This window comes from Cydia splendana, chromosome 18 (genome assembly GCF_910591565.1).
Source record: "Cydia splendana chromosome 18, ilCydSple1.2, whole genome shotgun sequence".
Classification (NCBI taxonomy): Eukaryota; Metazoa; Arthropoda; class Insecta; order Lepidoptera; family Tortricidae; genus Cydia; species Cydia splendana.
The window spans coordinates 7,694,291-7,715,697 of NC_085977.1; the positions used below are offsets into that span (position 1 = coordinate 7,694,291).

A 21,407-nucleotide genomic window follows, 5' to 3' on the forward strand; every position below is an offset into this window, starting at 1 on the left:
TCGCCGTTGACGTTCCACGCGGCTCGGTGAGCGGCGTCGCATATGTCGCTCGTCCCGCAGAGGCCGTCTAGGAGTCTCGTAGTCCGGTGGTGGCTCGTTGGCTAACCTCTTCTTAACTGGCTCGGTTATAGTCTTGTCATCCTGAGAGTCGTCCATCCACTTCAGGATTCGTTTCTGTTGTGGCTCGATGTCACCCGCATCTGAGACTGCGCCCGTGCTTCCTTCCGCTATAATCTGTGATTTCTGCGCCTCTAGCCTCTTCTTTATTAAGTCGGCTTCGATCCGCAACTCTTTTCGCTGAATTTCTGCTAGACGTTCGCTCGCCTCAAGCTCCACTTGAGATAGCCTTGCCTCGATGACCGTACTAGCGCATGAGTGCACGGACTGAGTAGGGGCAGGTGCATACGGAGTGCTCGACTCCATAGTGCCTCCCTGCTGCGTAGCTGCGACGTCCTTAAGTTTCGTTCTCGCCCGTCGCAGTGGTAACGGTGTGGGCCTCGCAAGTCGTCGTAACCGCTTGCGGAGCTCTCTGCTCCACAGCAGTGTATTTACTTGCGAGGGGGACCCCGGTGGCCTCGTGAAGTCGTCCGCCCTGAGGGAGTGCTGTGGTGCGGCCGCTACGCCAAACGGCTCGGCGCTAGCCGCGCGCGGACGCTCGCTGAGCGCGTCGGACGACGTTACAGGGGTGAGGAGGGGGCGCGCCGCCTCGGCGCCCTCTGACCTCTCGGCGTCCGCGCGGGCAGCCCTCTGAGCCGCTGCCGCGCCCTCCGCTAGGTAACGCCGCCTATCTTCGTCGCTCTGCATCGACGCAGCCTTTCGCGAACGCGTACCGACCATTTTATCGGTCATTTGTGACGTTTCTTCGCAGCAAGTGTAGACTTGAGCACGACGTCCCGGTGCGCTGACAGTAGATCCGGCTCGAAGGACCAGAAAATATTGAACTCTCAACGCCCAATATAGCCGACGATAGCAGTTGGAGAAGGTAACTGGTCTACTGGCGCCTCGCTCGAAACCGCAGTCGCCCCAGCCTACTAGATGCCCATGTGCGAAGCCCTCGACGAATATCTTCAACCGCCTCGCGATAAAGAATAAACTACACGATTTAAAAAACTGACTTTTATTACGCGGTACAAATATAAAAATACTCCTACAACGATTAGGCGGTACAGCTTCGGATCCCTCAGGTCTTCCTTGGTTTTCTTCCTTTGGTTTTCTTCCTTTTGGTTTTTCCTTTTCGGCTGCTCCTGGTGTACTGTACGATCCGAAGCGGTTCCGTCTTACTTTTATACGAAAAATCAAGAAAGAGAGTCACCTACGATAGGGAGATAAAATCATGTCTTAATTCGCGGAATTAATCGGCCTGTGATTGGTCGCTTACGTCATACGGTCATTTTCGGGTGAATTTTCATTATCCCGCTATCGTTCTGCGACTCATATTACATACATCCGATTAATTACTGACTTAAAACTATTACAAATAGTTAACTACGTTCATTAGTTATAAAAACAAACGATAACAAGTTCACTAGTCCTTACGACTTGGCTTACAATAGATAGGAAAGCGGCCGAAATGAATACAATGGATGGTTTATGGCCCTTTTGCCGACTCGCAGGCCTTTGTCTACCTGTGACTGCCTTATGATTCTTATCTAACTAGGTGACTAGGCTAACGACCTATAATATCTACAAATATTGTTATGATGTAACTTTAACAGGTTACGAATTAATTAATGAAACGTGTATGTTTCTAAGTGAAAATTACGCTGTATCGGAGCGCTGAGCTCGAATTTGGCCGACCAATGAGAAGCGGTCATTCTGTCCCTTTCATATTGAGACTTCCTTGTCTTGATCCGCCTTTCTTTGGTTAACCAATGACAGAGCCTACATTATTTTACTAAGTTTATAGTGATTACTTGGGAATTGGGAAATAGGTTTAACCATGTTTTTTCCTAACTTACTGGGTGACCTAAAACTTATTACGAACCTACGAGTTAAATAACGGATATTTTGAATACTTATGACTACTGACAATCTAATCGCGGTTTTCCCTACCTATCAAATAAATCTTTATTGAGAATACAGTCTTAATCGAATTTGATCTTAATCTAACTTATAATTATCCGCGTCTTGTCGCAGCGTCGCTAACACTACTAGTATGCGCAACATTACGCACGAAGTCCAAGTTCCAGCAATTGATAAACAATTAAATGCCTGAAACGGCGCTATAAGTATGGCACTTAATTAGCAAAATTTTGTAATGGCGTCATAAATTACCTATTTACCAATTTCGTGTTCCTCAATAGTTTTTAAGCTCAATTTCATGCCGCGCCGCTACAAAAGCCCAAAATACCTCTTTTACTATAATTCGTAGGTTCTTACTGTAATCCTAAATAAACTCTTACTTATCTGCTCCTTCCTCAAAAAACAATTATCACCTTCAGCGTTAACTGAGAGTCGTTTAAAAATCACTTTACCACTTTCTTATAGTTATAATTACTTCTCGTTACATCACTGAGAGCAAATGGGCATATCTCATAAGGAGTTGTTGCTAAGTTCAGCTTTTTTGTAGAGCGCCCGGTGTCGGGTTAGGGATAGTACAAGCTACGAGTATGAGGCACTTGTCCCACCGCCAACGATGAGCGATAAGCGAGTAGAACGATAAACTAGAAACGAGTGGGCGAGCGGCTAGAAGCGAGTGTTAGCTCCAATAGTTTTGTCGCTCGGCTATAGGCGAGTGTTCGAGTGCGACGGGCTATTACTCGCGTCACTCGCTCGGTCGGTGCAGCGTAGCCGAACACGCAGACTGATTGGTCCCGCAGCTTGAGTTCTAACTACGAAGCGAGCATCGCCGAGCGAGTACCGCTGAGCTAGTTTATCTTATCGCGGCGACAAACTAGTAGAGCCAGTGTTGTCGCCGGCAGTGTGAACAGCCAGCGATGAACTATTAATATATGTGTCTCTTTTACTAACACAGGATCCTAATCTTTTGTTCGTTTCTTGGGCGAGATAATCGCCGATAGTTAATCGCTTACTCGCTCTTGGTGGGACAAGTGCCTGACGCCGGATGCGCCGCCCGACAGACCGTAACACTGGCAGAGGCATCCTTTTTTGGCAACCCTATGGGACCAATTGAAATTTCATTTGAATTAGTGACCCATGGTACAGTCAGTATCTAATAGATACTTATATAGTGACGGTCAAAGTGGCAAAATATATCGGATCGCGTCTTTATTTCTTTGGTAACAAAGATGTGTTCCTCTTCCTATAGGTAGCCGTAGCCACTTAGCCACATCTTTGTTACCTATCACAGACAAGTGCACATAGTCATCAAAGTTAAAGAATAACATTCGACAACTATTTTGTTAGTTCAAAGTCTCCGACATAGCCATTCAATTAGATTAATCGTATACACAGATAAAATATACTACACACCCTACAAAGTAGCATGGATTTGAAACCAAAACTAAGATTCCACCGGAAGACTAAGCTAAAACTACACAGTTTATAAATAAAACCAGTTTCATGCTCTGAAAAGACATGTTCAATCTAAATTCATAACAATCTACGTTACGTGCTCCCTTGAAGGGTCTATTAAAAAACCACTTTGAAATTACTACTTGAACCTAAAAACAGAAAAAGGCTCGAACAGTTATTCTCCGTATAATAATTAGGCGCACTTAACTGGATGCTTGTACCGTGTTAAGATTTGCCAGCCATTGAATTTTAACCCTTATTCTATTGATTTAAGATTGACATAAAATAAATTGAAAGTATAATTAGGCTTGTGAAGCAAAGGGAGTAAGAATATATGAACATGTTAGGCGTTTACACCCTTTTAGTTATTATGCGTCTGTTAGGTCTAAAGTAATCCGGTTCGGCTCTGCATGGCTAGGACAACTTTACAGTTGTGTTGTACATCGATTGACAATTAACAAAGACTTTATGTGCAAGAGAGTAGGTGCGGTTTTTGTTTGGCTACGTTGACAGGTTACAGATCTGTGTTTAGTGTAATTAAGGCTTTGTAGAAACGTGCTTAATAATGCAAGAGAACTTGTTTGAAATCTAACGACATTGACGGTAATAAGGATTGCCCTTACAGTAACAGGTAGCATAATAAAAAATATAGGGTGTACTCTGTACCTATACCTACCTTAAATAATTAACATTATTCCTTACTGTTAAATGTCTTCATTGATTGATTTGTTATTAATATGACCGAAGCAGAGACGTAATACGTAGGTACCTATGTGTACCTATATGGGACATTCCAAAAAAGGTCTACTTTGTCAGGGACATCTATATATCAATCTTTGAATTTAAAACTAAGTTATGAACTCATAGGTTTATTTACGGTTTTGGCGGAAAATCCATACAGGAGCGTAATTATTTTCAATATGATTGTATTGTATGCTACCGCCGATATTTCGTAATGGCGACTGGACAACAGAATGAATTATTTGTAAAAGTTTTCAATCATGATTGGAAGACTTTTAAAGATAGTCAAAAAATTATAATGAACTTCCGAACTTAATGAAGTATGTCTAACAATTTACCTGATACCTGCGAGCGCAGTACGGTAACGATCAATCACCGGCGCAGGAGTATTGAAAACAAACTAGGCTCACAATAGAAGTTTGACCAGTATTTTGACTCCTAACCTTTTTTATAACTTTACCCTTGCCTACAAGTAAAGCCAGCAAAAGCGATCCGTAGTTACTTACTGTTTGATCATCGACAAGAGAATTTTAATTACAATGTAATGTGTTAATCTTTCTACATACGAGAATAATTTCAGATGTCTTTTTACCGTGTTTCTTTTTACACGCCTTGGTAAAAAAAAATTAATCGATGTCGCGCCTGTATTAGATACTAATGAAATTATAATATGTATCACCATAGTCAACATACTGCTTGCAAGTTGTGTTGCGTCAGTGTTCCTATTTCAAAGTCCCCGTTCTTTTATTATTTTTAAAGTTGCCCGTGACACTGACGGTAAGCTGCCCTAATGAGTTTCGACATTAGGCGTACAACCGTCGTTTTTTACGAATGGGTTAGCAACGAACATAAACAAATAGGATGGACGAATCGGTACTCGAATATGACACGCGAGTTTCGAAATAGTGATATTTAACCAGGCAATTATTAATTACCTACGCATGTGACATAATAACTATGATAAATTGTGTTATGTACAATCTGTTGGACAATTTTTTATTCTTCTATAGCAAATATGGTAATTTAATATCAATACCAATCTTGTTTTTGCTGTGGCCTGAGTTTTTTTCTTACTTTTTTGTGAAAATGCCTTGACATGCCTTAGAATCGGTCTGGTACATTTTGGTCTGTTTAAATTTACGTAAGTTAAAAGTTATGTACAGATGTAGTGGATAATTATTTTCCTTCGTATTTTCACGGAAACGTACGAACGTGTCTTGCAATTTCAGTCAGTGTCGGTACTCTCGGTACAAAAAGTACTGCATGAGGCTGATTGAAATAGCATATCAAATACGAACGTTTCCGAGAAAATACGAAGGAAAACAATTATGCACTAGGAAGATCTGTATGTTCATCTCTATAACTTAAAATTCGTACATGCCATAATACCCAATAAATGAATATTATGGAACAATCTCACATAAATCAATCTAATCCCAAAGTATAAGCTCGATAAGGTTTGTGTTCTTTGTTGCGTGTGTAAACAGATAGGCAGAGCTAAAACTACTATCTAGTATGCAATATTTATAATAATCATATTTGAGACCATATTAGTTACCGGTCGCTAGTCTCATTAGCCCCGCGATTTCCGGTGCCTAATCAAAGGTTCCGTCCGCCCCGCTGGAGTGACTAATTTGATGTGATTTTTCTTCACTATCCTTATGCTTCGGCTATGTAATTAACTTACTAACTAATTACAAGATCACATTTATAAAATAACTAGCATTTTCGCTTTGCTAAGGTTTATCCCGCCATAAATGTCACTGATTGGATTAAAATTATATACGAGCTCATATTTTAAGACGTCATATTAAATTAATAAGCTTTCACTAACCAGTCAGGAGCGTGAAGTAGATTAATTGTTAATTAATACATCGTACACACTTAAAATAATCTTTAACAAGTTAAAGAAACGATAAATTTCTAACAACGACAGTAATACACAAATGATAGAGTGTTGTCCTTATCCATCCCTCGAATCCCCTCCCATACTTTACAATCACGGGATTAAGAACAAGAGATAAATCTGTGGTAAAAAGTAGAGATGCCACGAATATTCGGCAACTATTCGGTATTCGGCCTAATGTTCCTACTATTCGGCCGAATACCGAATATCTGTTGCACCAACGTAAAAAAGAAAAATTACACAATATAAATAACTAAAAACTAAGATATTTAATATTTAAAATGTATTATTGGAAAGTTGTTAAATACGAAGACCCTTTTTTGAGCATTTATTGATTACAAAATAATTAAATTTTTAACATGGCCGGTCTGCTTTGATTGACTCTTAACAGTCTTAACTACATACATTCGTTAATTCTGTTCTACAAAAAAATATATCTTAGCAAATGCTGTGCTTTGTTGGAGCACAGTTTTTATAATAATTGTGACTCAAAATGTTCGCATGTCCTGTCAAAATGTCCTGCCGAATATTCGGGGCTTCGGCCGAGAGAGGGGCCGAATATTCGGTATTCGGCTAAAACCACTATTCGGGGCATCTCTAGTAAAAAGCTGTGTGTGATGTAGTGAGACAAGTCGGTTGACGCGTGGGGCGACTAACACACTATTAAATCCGGCAATATGTTAGACGCGTCCTGTTTCAAAATATTCCCTAAAATACGTATTGAAAAAGACATATGTTTTATTCGTTCGGAGCTGTTGTCTATATAAAACCACTGTAACATAATATTGGAGTTGTACTCACCCTCCCTTTACCTATAGTTATTTTTATTTTCCGGTTTTTTTAATAGTGTCCAGTTTTTAATCATAAATATAGAGCGCGACACCTAAAGGAGAGATTCGTCTAGACAATTACAAATACTCGTATCGTATGTATAATAAGTATACAATACATATATAAATGCCATATAGTAAATATGTAATATAAATAACAAAGAAAGTTAAAACATACATATTTCCTGCTGATGTATATAATTTGCAACAACATGATTAGTGAATTAAAATTATTAATGAACATGAACTGATATAAATATCCGGCATGAATGAATGGTCTATCTGCTATATTTTTAGAACTGTTTTTCCCTGTATCCTTTTCTAAAATACCTATAGTACCCCCATAAGTACTATAGGTATTTTATTTACAGCACATAGGTAGATATAATAGTAATAAGAATTTCATAAATTACATATATGAGTTAATTCATAATTCCATTCATAGCATTATAAATGGTGCGTGCGTAGTTGCGTACCTACGCGCCTGCGGGCGTCAAAAACAAAGATAAAATTAAATTGCACAAATTGAGTCAATTGCATTACCTATATTGTTTGTTGCCCAAGCCGGAAACGCTGATTTTGTATTAAGTGCGTCTTTCGAGCCATCCTGTAGATAAGGTACCATACGGTTCTGGCGTCCACGCACCGATCATGTGTCCCTCCCTTCTTCACACTTCGGTGATTGCCGTTGGTGCCCCTTTCCGGAAAATAATTTAAGTAAATTAGTTGATGCGTACTATGCTCATTATTACGGGTTACCATTGTACTCGTATAACACTCATACTTACAGATAGCAGGCCTTATGATGTTTAGTTAACCCACATTGTCTCAGTTTCAATTTTTATTTCTGCAATCGACAAACGCCAAACGAAAAGAAAGCAGGTGTGTATCGGCATGACAGATGCTACGAAGTCACGTGAATATATACCTCCCTCTATCCATACCTGCATTATTTAAGTTACGATTGCCATTTTCTATCAAAGATTATTTTCTTGCCTAGGCCCCCTTTTGAATGATATAAATAGGTATCATTAATTCATTCATTATATCGCCTAATAAAGTTGTACCTATTTCTTGTGCCTATTTCTTTAAGATTTTACAGAGTACAGAGAGAAAGTCATCAGCTTTTCCAATCCAATCATATTAAATCTATACTTGGAAAGAACAGGTGTATTTTTCGGGAATTTATAACTTAAAAAGGTGATCGTTATAAGCATGTATAAAATACAGCATTTATTCTAAAATAAAGTAAAACAGTCGTTATAGCCACCTAATCATTAGAACAGGCGCGTGCCGAACCGGGGCCTTGTTGCTTTATCACCAACATTTCAATAGCCATTCATCTCACGGCTGAAAAAGTGAAGTATGTGTCTGTCAATCGCTGGCACTATTAGGAGGTGTAAGTGAGTTCGTGCCCCCAATATAGATAATCACGCGGAGCAGGGGTGACCCCCGATAAAAATACACGCCCGTTTACGGGTAATCATCGCGCGCTTCAGTTAGTTCCACTAATTGTTAGTTAACTTACTTACAGGCATTTTATTTTGTACGTGAGGTATTTTGTTAGAGGCCAACGGTTGATATAAAGGTAGATTATCAATTTTATGTTTTGAAATGATTTTTCTTTATCACCTACTTTTATTCTGTTGCTGTGCAAACGGACAATTACTAGGGGAATGAAGATTAAACAAATATTCCTTCAAAATGTAGAGACCACTAAACTTTTATGAGCAAAAAGGAATCACAAAAACAATCTTAGTGTCTTTTTAATGAGAGAATAGTGCTCTAAGCCAAGTGGCTTTAAAATGCGTAATCAGTTGACATAACTTTGATTTTATAGATTGCCATGTAGATAAGGACCTCATAGTTTATGTGATGCCATAAAGGGTCCGCGTTATAGTCAGAGCTCGCTTGTTCGACAGATTGCCCCTGATTGGAGCGAGGGGACAGCCTGATTCGATTTTGACATTTTTATTGGGTAATATTGATATACTTTGTGATTAGGATCGTGTCAGGGCTCCAATACATTCAATTGAGAAGGGTCAGAACACCTATTGATAAGATATCCAGCGGGGCTAAAAATACCGAATTCCACTCAGTAGCGTGCACTTGTGTATTCAAGAACACTTATACACTACACAGTACACACACACAACACACTACGTAGTGTATACGAGTTATACACTAGCGTGCGGTAAGAAATAAATTAAAAAGTACGTAGGTGGAGCTTTCATCTTTTGACGAACGGTTTTCGCTTATTTGAGAAGGAACGTGTACTCACGTTAACCTTGACTAACAATTGGAACCGGTCAAAAAACCGGATTTAACTTAAGTTATTGTGATCAAAGCTCATCGATTCAATTGTTTCTGAATATTTTTAAGCAGTGCATGTCCGCCAGCGGAAGCGTATTTCGCTCCGTGAATAGAGAATCGAGTTGACCGCTCGTATGACCGGACCGATTTCAATAATAATCGTGGCTGCGTACACCATGTTCTTAGTTCTATTTATGGGACATTTCGACTTAAAAGCTGAACGGACAGCGTTGTTTGGAGGTGGGAGAGTAATGGGCGCGAGATGTAAACATTGTAAACACGAGGCAGTCAATGAATTTATGGTTACATTGTGCCTCGAGAGTCTGCGATTTTTCCCGTAAAACATCACAGTCTCGTTCATATCAGTAGAACCAAGTAGAACTGAAAGTGGTGTAAAATTTAATATTTCTTTAAAAATGTTCCCGCGGAATTATTAGAAAATCCGTAAGAAATCTTTGCCTAACTCCGCGTGATTTAAGATCAGGTGGGGCTAGAGCAAGCGTGTATTTATTAAGGCGCTCAAGGGTCGGCAACGCATATGTGGCTCCTCTGATGTTGTTTATGTACATGGGCGACGGTTACCGCTTCCTATCAGGCGGCTCGCCTGCTCGTTTGCCGACTATCACAAAAAAACTAGCATAGGTACTCCAAAACTCGATTCGACGGTGTGTGTTTTAAATTCTACACCCACCTGTGACCTAAATAATTCTAAGTCTTTAGCACAAGGGTCTGAATTACATGACGTCACCGTCTTTGCACGCACCTTTCTCAGAAATCACCAAGACTCAAATGTCAAATGAGGTGTCAAGGCCGGCTGAGTATAATCGTTTCAATGTCGGCGAACTTAAATATTTATTATTGACCCCAAGTACCTAATTAGTTGTTGGTTCTTTATCCCTGATTGATCATTGTTTGTCGTTTTTACATGTTCAATGCAAGAAAAAATGCAGTTGTAATTTATAAATGAGATGCCTAGAAATTGAAATTTCTTTTAAAAATGTAAAGTTGGCTGGTACAGAAGAACTGCACATCTAGTTAGATTTTTCACATTGCACTAATGGAGTTGGATTTTACTCCAAAAGATCAAACGGACTTAAGCGCTTCACACACCTTACTTAGTGCAATAACTGATACCAGGGACTCGGCTATAGATTAGACACGCTGCATCTTACTTCAACTTATTGCTGCGTCCCTGTCGTCACTATACTGATTTAAGTAAGATGTGTTAAGTGCTTTAACGTTTTGCGTTGCGCGTTCATGCGTTGTCCTTATCCAATGACCGTTCTAACGTTCAGTTGTTTTCCCAGTGCGATGAGGGTGGCGGCGCGGTGGAGGGCATCAAGAGCGAACCGCCGGAGAGCGAGGAGCCGCGAGCCATGCAGAAGGTGCCTTCGCTGTCCGACCTGTCCGACCCGGAGGCGTCATTAGGTAAGTCATCAGACTCTTTAACGATGGTCCGCGGACCAAGGGTGGTGTCTAGAAGCACCTGCCGGCGTATTATGGATGGCTTTACCCACGTTTATCCATGTGATAAAATAACTGTCACTTTTTAACACCGCGGGATAGAAAGTGACGGATACCTTTTTATCACGCTGTCACGTAGACAAGAACGACTATCATATCCGTGCTAAATGCCTAGCAAGGTGACAAACGCCAAACGAAAATACATGATAAATGTATCGGATGACAGATGGCACGAAAAGGCACGTGTCTATTTCTATACATTAATTAAATTTCAATTGGCTTCGCCCCCTGAAATAGTCTACAGGAAAAAAAAGTTATAAACTGCACAACCCGTTGTAGACTTTATTTATCATGGGTTTAATTGCAAAGAAGCTTTTTTCCCGAGTGATCCCTTAATTAATGAAATTACAATCGATGCGGCAATATTTTTGGGTTCTTCAAGCATATCCCAGTATCATAACAATTTTTAATGTAAAATGTAAGTATCCACGAATGTAATAGTGTCGATACAAATCCGATAGGGTTTCACGGCACTTTTCTGTAAGATTTTAATATAGAATAAATAAATAAAATAATAAGCAGGAAGTAAAGAAATTATATACCTATACAGTCTATACACGGTGTAACATGAGGAAACCGAATAATTTTAACCACGCATTTCTGAGGTCAAAAGAAGGAAAAAATGTAATATGAGTTTAGGTCAATTTCGCCAAAAAAAAATTATATTTGTTTTGTTTTTACATTTTTTGAATGTAATTGTACCTAAAAAAATAATGTTATTGGTAAACTTGTCACTTAAAATTGATTTTTACATTTTTTTTTCGTAAAACCTACTTTTTGTAAAGTGTTACTTGTCACTTTTTGACGTCTATCAATAAGGATATTTAGACTACGTCCCATTGCAGCAATATCACCATCAAAAAGGCCTTTTACACTATGTAACAATAAAAACTTGTTTTTTTTTAAATTAGTATTATCTCTGAAACTAGGCGAATTTCAAAAAAGTTTATAGGACATTGTTGTCTCTAAATATGATCAGGAATACGCTGTTAAAATTATTCGGTTTCCTCATGTTACACCGTGTATAATCAATAACCGTACTTGATATATTTGTGGAATATTTAGTAAGTAAGCACTTGAACGAATTAAGATAGTAATATATTGGGTTATTATAAGAGATAACCAGATAAGACAAGATATCTTCAAATCCTTAGTATACATATTATGCATCCAACAATAAGACTTTTTACAACGACTTTAGATATTTTCGGTTATCTTAGCAAGTAATTAATGTTAAGTAATTCTTAATGTCTAATTAAGTATGCATCCCTTAACACTAGCAAGATTAACTTCTTTATTGGTTCCTTTGCCATGCGAGCATGGCTTATATAATAGTGTAGACAAATTCATACAAATTTCCCCTAACACGGCTGAAGGTTGGCCATTACTCAATCACCGACCCCGGCGTAAATCAGTGGCAGTTGTACTAACACCCACACTTGACCAGGGATAGACCTTATCTGGTTGCCATAAGGCTTACGAGTGACTAATAGTTGTGGTGCAGCGGAAACAAACGACTTGCGTCCGGCGAAACCAACTTAGCCGCCCTGCGCTCTAGGAAGCACCAATTGCCCAGTATCCGAAGATCAGCCAGTCGGATTCTGAATTCCGACAGCTTTGAATAATCGCTCGGAAGGCGTGAATCTTGGTGCCGTGTTACAGTGTTTCAATTTGTGCTGTAGGTATATCCATTTCTGAGTTAATAAACTATCTAGGGATCCTAGGGTTTCCAATTCAGGGGTATCGACCCCCACATTGGAACCCCATAAAACGCCCACCCACTCCCCTAGACGAAAGAAGGGATTGGAGGACAATAAATACTATTACTACCGACGTACTTACTTGTGCCAGCCAATGAACTTTGGGGGGAATTTGATATTGCATGCAAAATTTGAACTCCAGGGGGGGCATTCCTGAGATTACAAACCCAAATATTTCAATTACTGGCAATTGTTGCACTTCAATTCAATGCGATACACAGCGATAATCGATGGTTACGCGGCTACGGGGCTAGATGATTAGCAAATAGGTGAAGCCGAATAGGATAATACGGCGCATCCTCGTTAGCGCAGCATCAGCCGCTGTTTTCATAACTGATCGCTTACCTGCTATAGTTTATAGCTTGACATGCAGGTAGGGTTGGCAAAGTCTCAAATGTATATCATCCATAATCCGAAAGAAGTTTATTGCTGGTCATAGGCCTCCCCCAAGAACCTCCTAAAAGACCGGCCTTCTTAATCTAGATGACTAGCTTTACTAGATGATGTCCACGTTGGGGAATACTGCTGTTCGCGGTCGCCACTCTAGATCCTCCCGAAAAATCTCTCCTCCCATAGATAACTTTGACTTTTAAACTCGTATCCCGTTTAAAATCACTCAAAATCACAAGACGTGAGATTTAGCTAGTGCAAAATGCACACATCGGCTGAACTCGATGTGTTAATTGTAATCAGTCGATGTAACGAGGGTATTGAACCGCTCGAAACGTGTCTGAAGGCTCGCGCCGGGGTGGCCGCCGCATACGGGCCCATTGTTCCTACAACTGTCTGTATGTTCCACGTGGGAGCGGCTCATGCATCGTTTGTTTTACTAACATGCACCAAAACATGAGGCTCAAGCGGTGACAAAGGGTACATGTGAAAGACGTTAAAAAGTTGAGTTAGGTACTTAATTGCTTACAATGGTTTTGACATGAAATTTTATTGCGTATTGTGTCAGGGAATTCAAAACAAAAAAATCACAAGATCAGTCTCGAAAACACATAAGTACATTTTTCTCTCATTTCTGCTGCTATCACGACTGATACTTCAGTTCAGGGTTTTGTTATCGTCAACGGTTTCTGGCAATCTACTCTTTCATGGATCAACTTGAATTTAGACCGACTATTTTTTTCCATCTAATTATCTTTTTTACCCCATTTGCATAAGCTCACTTCAAAACAACGTAACCATACTTAGGGCCAGTTGCACCATCCCACTAACCCGAGGTTAAGCGGTTATACTGTTAACCCAGTGTCAAATATCAGGTAGTACGTGGTAGCCATGGTAACTCTAGATTTAACCGGTTAACCCCGGGTTAGTGGAATGGTGCAAGTGGCGCTTACAAATACTACCTCCATACTCGTGAATGAACGTAACTGGATACAATCGTTCTGAATGAACGGGCTCCGTCCCGCCGCGTGCGCAGCGTAATTAAAAAGCTTTAGAACATTTAGCTGACTAGTGAGATTATGCCACCCTCGACGGGGTACTACATGAAATTTACACTTAACAGCCCTTTCGGCATTACTTGATTGAAGATTGTATTTTGTGTTTTGAGCATTAACTCGAAAATAAAATCTAACTAAAGCTCCATTTAGACGGTTCAAGAACTTGCATGTGATTTTAGTAGTAGTAGTAGTAGTAAACTCTTTATTGTACAAAAAGACATATCAAAAATAACATACAATTAGTAAGAAGTACAAAGGCGAACTTATCCCTTTGAGGGATCTCTTCCAGTTAACCTTTGAGTAGATGAGATGAGAATTTTCGTTACATTGTAGTATTTGGTCGATCGACTGAATTCATTGTACTCTGTAGTTTAGTTAGCAATGTGTCGAATATTGCATGCAAGTTCTTGATTTTCTTGGACCGTATAAACGGGGCTTAGACAACATTAACTTAACAACTGTATTGGAATAGGTTTTTACAGTATTGTCGTTTACTTGTGTTGTTCATTCGTATCGTACCATTTAAAATACTAAACAATACATTACTCTTCATTGCACACCTCATACAACACACAGTTTGCATTTGCAATAAGTACATTTCATAAACATTTCTTGTTCCTAATAATGACTGAGTGCTTTCTATATAAACTTACTTTGGTACTTATATTCTTTGAGTTGTCAAGTATTTCTGCCATTACGAGTCTCTTACTAGTCTTATTCCTAGCTGTTGACGTCCTCCTATCGCATCTAAACACAACCACATTGCATTATACAGTCTAAAATACATATATAAATTGCATTATCAGCTACAAGTACCAGTTGGCACATGCGTATAGTAGACAACGCTACCAATTTGTCGCTATCTCGTCATGAGTCATGTAGAACGTACCTAGTCATATGTACCGACACAGTTTATGTGCCAAATGATTGTTTAGATCAATTACATGCTAACAAATGCAGAGCTGTGAGAATGCCGCCTACTCACTGCTTGTATTTTTATTGATATGTACTGAAATATTGTTTTTTTTTAACTTGAAATTGGATGGTGACTTGGATCGTTGTATCAGAGGACGATACAGTGTTAAACAAAATTCGTCATCATGTTAGAATCAGTTCTGTGTCAGACATGATGAGTATGATGACGAATTTAATGCTTCTATTAGCCTAGTCGGTAGTGACCCTACCTACGAAACAGGAGGTCCCGGGTTCCAATCCTGGTAAGAGCATTTATTTGTGTGTTCATCACAAATATTTGTTTCCACAAATAATTGTGTGTTCATCATAAGTATTTATATAAATGTGTATATTATATACATATATCGTCTTCTAGTACCCACAATACAAGCCTTATTGAGCTTACTGTGGGACTAGGTCGATCTGGTTAAAATTGTCCTACTCGTATCGTATAATATGTATTTATTTATTTATTGGCGAAATAGATACATGGTAGGGGAACAGAGGAAATAAAAACAAACATGTGAACTTTGGTAGGCCTAAATCATGAGCAAAGTAGGCACATTTTACGGTACTGCGATTTCCAATCAACGAATCAGTATCAAAAGTGAGAGATGTAACAGTAGACATTCCTGAGAACTCGATAGGTGTTCTCGAGAGGATGTTGCGGTGTCCACTTCCTCCGCATGTTGCACCGCGCGCAGGATGTTGCCAAAACTACTGCTTTTCATAAACTACTAAAGTTACATTACATTGCACTACACAAACATGCACTATGTGTTATGGCTGCTTGTGTGATATTTTGATTAACGAACATTATCGTGGATCATTCATAACATTCATTCAATCGATGCGGCCATTGATGCGACGCACCTTTGTGGGATAATCTTTGTTGCGTCAGATGTATCAACGATATGACATTGATTTTGTTTTGTAACACTTACAATAACTTACAAGTGTAATTATTTTCTTAGTTTTTCAAGATAACACCCATATTCCATCACTTCGTGGTGTAGTGTACCTACAGAAAACTTTTCACTAACACTTCAATCATGAAATTATGAAACGAAAATCTTTTAACTATTATTATATCCAGATAGAAATTGACATTTTGTGGGGTAACAGTACACTACTAATGGCTGGGTAAGCAGTTTTTTATGCTCCATCGAGTGGAAACCAAGTTTCGTATGTCACCTGCTTTTTATCACTTATCAACAGATTTTAAACTTTATTTTTAACTAAATAGAGCTCAGACTGTCCGCCGACAGCTAATGTTTATTTAACTTTATTTTATGTCTCCATGACACATGTGTAGGCCCTTAACCACTTGTGTGTCAGATGGCGTATCTTTAATCAATGTTAGCAGTTCGTTTTAATTAACCGTCCCTTATTTTAGCAATTCATATCTATTCAAAGTCCCACGGGAAGACCTAACTTTGCACATTTGTTAGCTAAGGTTCACTTCAAGATCAGATTGGCAAATACAAAGCTAAGCTAACTATTTCTGTCTTAGCCTATGTTGATACAAGAAAATTCTCATAACTGCCCTGAGGCATGGCTCACGAACACGTGTTGGGCTCGGCACACAACGCCGACTGCTGTCTGTTAGTGACACGCACACATAGGAGGTTCATTCATCTGGACTGAATGGACGGCGAAAGCTCTCGAGGACTCTGCGCGCCTAGTACCGCGGCTCGACCAGTCGGCGGACATGTTGTTTCACTAGTTGACCAGAATAGCCGTTCGATTATTTCTTAGGAACGCCAGAAGCTCTATCGTAGATCAAAGAGATGTCTAGATAACCTGTAAACATTAGGTTATAGATTCTGTAGTACATACTTTTAAGGGATTTCGTTGAATGTAGATAGCTATGTAGATGTAGGTAGATAGATAGCATGTAGTAGGTAGGTATCGCAAGTAGGCAAAAGCTTAGATACTAATTGAGATAAGTAAATACGTACACGTTCAGTTTGGTTGCTATAAATAGAACTAGCTTGATAAGATTGTTCAGATAAAATAATATTGTCGTATAGGGCATGTTTAAAGCTTGATCATAAAAATATAAAAAGGCGATAACATTAACAGTACATATTAATAATCATATTTATTATTATGAACTTACCTGCAACTAAATACGTTAATATTACAGTGAAACCTGGATAAGTGAAACTTCAAGGGACGAGCAGATTTGTCTCACTTAAAGAGGTATTCCACTTACCCAGGCTCTCAGTTAGCCAGGTACAAATAAATTTCTGTCTTATTTACAGAGGGTCCCATTAATAGAGGTGAGAATAGAGGATATATCTCAGTTATAAATAAAAATAAATAAATAAAAAGAGCTTTATTTCATTCCTTACATTACACATTACTTATATATGTAAATTTCTAATTTATTATGTCAATTCAATGTTTTTTTTTTTACTTATTCGAATTAGATAGACACATGCATTATAGATTTTCAATGAAATTAATGTTTTATCAATTATTTATGTCACGTAATTCTTATTTGATTAATTTAATATCTAGTTATATATTTATAAAATTTTAATGTAAGGACCGCCTGTAGCGGTGAAAGCCTAGCCTAGGCTTTCACCGCTATCTCAGTTATAGAGGTGGTTAATAAGGTATTTTGTAATTATCTTTAAATGTTTAGGTAAAATAATCCTTGTCCCTAAATATTTTTTTAAGTCTGTTTAAATATTTCTTTGAATTTATTTTGAGTGATTTTCCAAAGGATAAATTTTTTCAATTAAATTTGATACGGACTTCATTGCGTCTTAGAAATTTATTAAATGAAAATTTGTTTATTCTTGTTACTTATCAAGATTTCAGCTTTCGTTTCGATAGTTTTAACTACATAAAGTAACTAAATGAAACTCGAAGTCGTTTAGACACAATTAAGCAAATGCGGAATTTGTGGATAGACTAAGAGTTAGTAAGAATACGGAAATAGATCAATAAAGTCCAAGTTACAGAGGTCATAGATTGACGTTATCTCAGATACAGAGGTAATTCGTATAAAATTCTAAAAAAACAATTAGGAAAATGTAAACTTATAAATATAGTCTCAGTAAAAGAGGTAAAATACACTCTCTGTCTCAATTATAGAGGTAAATGTGACTATAAAATCACAACAACTAATCCCAGTTATAGAGGTTCGTTTTATCTCACTAACAGAGGTAATTCAGTGCTAAAGTGTCGGGACCGCACCATGAGTCCCAGCTATAGAGGTTTCTCACTTATCCAGGTCCCACTTAACCAGGTTTCACTGTATATGAACCGATACTCAAAAGTGTCGCTTAGATGTAGGTTCCTGAATAATTTTAACCTTACAGATGTATAAGTATAAGTATGTAGTAGGAATAATCGAGATAATTTATAAAAACGTAATCCCATATCAGAAATCAGCATACATACAAATTATGCGAGCACATATGTATATTGAAATCAAATTAATATTTAAAATCCCATTTCCGAATCGCCTCCTGGCTGGCTGCATGAAGTTAATTCATGTTAATTTGAATATTGTTAAGAAAAAGTATGTAGGTAGGTACTTAGTAAAAAAAAAATGGTACCTTTTCTACTAGAAAATCGACACGCTACTTCTTTACCAACCTGAGCTATCTAAGTTATACATATAACAAGATAGTACCTAAATATAAGTCACCATTAATCAATAAAATTACCGACTTTACATGATTTACGATTTACGTAAATACAGAGTGATCCAAACTTATGAATAATATCCGCACGTCGTAACGCCAGGTAAAGGACCTTTTTAAATTCAATATTTTTATAGCTTTTTATTGACGATTTACTGAATAAAGCAAACAAAAAGCCAGTAAAAATTTATTAATTTGACGTTAACGTCGTCGGATGGTTGATGCAAACGTATAATTTAAGTAAGCTTTATTCGACTTTATGACATTTGTAATAAGGTTTAGATTGTGATTGTATATTTATACTGTGTGCATTATATGCGCGGCGCGTCTCGCAGTCGCGCTAAGCATATCTCCCATAACTACAACTGAAAAACCATTCAAGTGTGAACATTGTTGAAAATATAATAAGGTCTACATTTGAATGATTTTCCAAATGTAGTTACTGCGTTTTTGCTTAGGGCAGCTTGCGACGCGTATGCGTAACTTAATGGGCTGCTCGGCACCTCTTCTGCTACTGTGTAGTTTGCATACAAATCGGGCCGGCATATAACGCCCATAGTTACATATATGTACTTATATTATGTGTGGTAGGATCAACGACGGCTTTTTTTATCTCTTTATGATCGCTCGGAGTGCTCAGACGGACTTGAAAATTGTCTTGAATATTTTTCATTCGTCCCTTATACTAATATTATAAATTCGAAAATACCTAACTGTGTATGTCTGTCTGCTACCTCTTCACACTTAAACCACTGAACCGCGCGATAGAGACGAAACTTGGTGTGAATTATGAAGATAGTTTGAGGCCACGGAAAGGACAGGGGATAGTTTAGACGAACTTGCGAGCAGAAGCTAGTTTAGGTTGGTATTATCAAATCAAATATCAAATATGATATTACACCTGTCTAATTTTTTGGTCCAATGTGCACTGCGTCTCACTCTCTCATTAAGCAAAATATCTGACGCAATACACATTGGACAAAAAAATTGGACAGGTGGAATACCACCCTTATCAATAACACGACAGGAGTTGAGGCAGTTGTATCTGTTTGGTTTTAGTTTTATTTTCTAGAAAAAATAAATTGTATTTATTATTTATTTATTTATTTAAACTTTATTGTACAAAGATATACAATTATGTACAAATGGCGGATTTAATGCCAAGAGGCATTCTCTACCTGTCAACCCTGGCCAAACAGAAACACTAAAAAGATGGTGCAAGGAGAAACTATGTATGTTTGTATGTAGAACTTTTAATTCGTTTAAGACATCTACTTCAGATGTTATTCGAGGCGCGGATTTTTCCCCATCCCATCTTAAAGGCCGGCAACGCACTTTCAACCCCTCTGGTGTTGCAGGTCGATTGCCGATTGCCTCCTATATCATAACATAAAAAAACACCTCTATCATAGAGAAATTTAGTAGGTAATAATAGAGTGCTCACTCCAAACATCAGTTTTGATACTTTTGATACCAAAACTATATTATTTCGCAGTCGACATCTAGCATAGAGTGGCGGAATTATCACTACCGCTACTTGATATTAGAATTCTCTAAACGACACGAAAATTGTATTGAACAACAATTTACAAGTACATAGTACATATTAAAAGCAGAAGGAGTTAGAAATAAAGTTCCGGTTAATCCGATTATAATACCTATGAGCTGAAAATTGTTGAGCATTAGACTTTTCTGTCGTCGGAACATCTATTGTCAAGTAGCAGTCACACTGGTATATGGAGTGAGCCCTCTATGTATTTTTTTCTCTATGCCTCTACTATTCTACCAATATCGAGGTTAGGTACACAATACATACTGATGCACCAGGGGTTTGAAGTGATGACTGAGGAAGCAAATGTTCTCATTTGCTTGCACTTCTGTCCAAGAGAGAATTTCACCAAACCAGAATATTCGCACATTACGCTGGAGTTTGGGACCTTTATGATTTATTGCCCAATAAATCTGTAGCAGACTCGTTATGATACTCTAAAGACGTTTGAAAGCCTGCCAACTTGCGGTAACGAACGTATGCCTGAAAACTACCGAAACGACCACAACGTAAAAAAACGGCATTAAACTTTAAATCTTATTGCCTGACTGTAAGGTTGATATTTGAACGGGAATTGCTCATATTTTCTCGAAACTATAAAGAACATAACAACACTGCTCTAAGATACTAAATAATTAAAATGATGACTGATATAAAAAGAAAACATCCAATTATTTTCATTATCAACGATATTTATTTAATTTTTTTGTTTACTATGGAGACCCTAAGTTTAACCTACCTACGTACTATTAAAACATGTTTCTACGTGATTATTAATTTAGGATCTAATACTTTTTAAATGCTCAATAGCTCTTCTTGATAGTATGTAAATGGTAGGAACAGAAATAGAATCCTAAATCAACAACAACATGCCTGTTTCTCGGAGACATAAAAATAAGGTTTGTATAAGCAAACGTGCGCCTACGCTTTTGTTTTCGTTTTTTCGTATACCAACTTTGGTACCACTAGCGCCATCTAGCGAACGCCGGGTCATTTGAAGAGTCGGGTATGAAGACAGAGCTGGCGTTGTAGTTCCCAAGCATTCCGGTAGGCGGCGCTGTGCGATGTAGTTCAGTACGTTGAGTTAAGAGGGCGACACTTAAATGATTTTATTGAATGGATCATTATTTTGAACCTTGGCAAAACAAACAAAAATAGTCTTACGAAATAATTCATGTATTGTATAAATGCCCAGCACATTTTAATAAATTAAAATCATACAGTAGAAAAGGTGATCTTACTGCTA

At 38.1% G+C, this 21,407-nt stretch overlaps 1 protein-coding gene and 1 long non-coding RNA gene across 3 annotated transcripts in view; one reads left to right on the top strand and one right to left on the bottom strand.

Moving 5' to 3' along the window:
* LOC134799486 (uncharacterized) overlaps positions 1–4,746 on the bottom strand; it is a 458,421-nt gene extending 453,675 nt beyond the window's left edge. Inside the window, exon 1 of the long non-coding RNA XR_010145418.1 lies at positions 4,737–4,746. This is a non-coding gene — a long non-coding RNA (uncharacterized LOC134799486). The remainder of the gene's footprint in view (positions 1–4,736) is intronic.
* LOC134799462 (ETS-like protein pointed) overlaps positions 1–21,407 on the top strand; it is a 179,512-nt gene that overhangs the window by 32,014 nt on the left and 126,091 nt on the right. For both annotated transcript variants that reach the window (XM_063771864.1, XM_063771865.1), the window contains exon 3: positions 10,572–10,692. In XM_063771864.1, the coding sequence (XP_063627934.1) occupies positions 10,572–10,692 (121 nt within the window). The remainder of the gene's footprint in view (positions 1–10,571; positions 10,693–21,407) is intronic.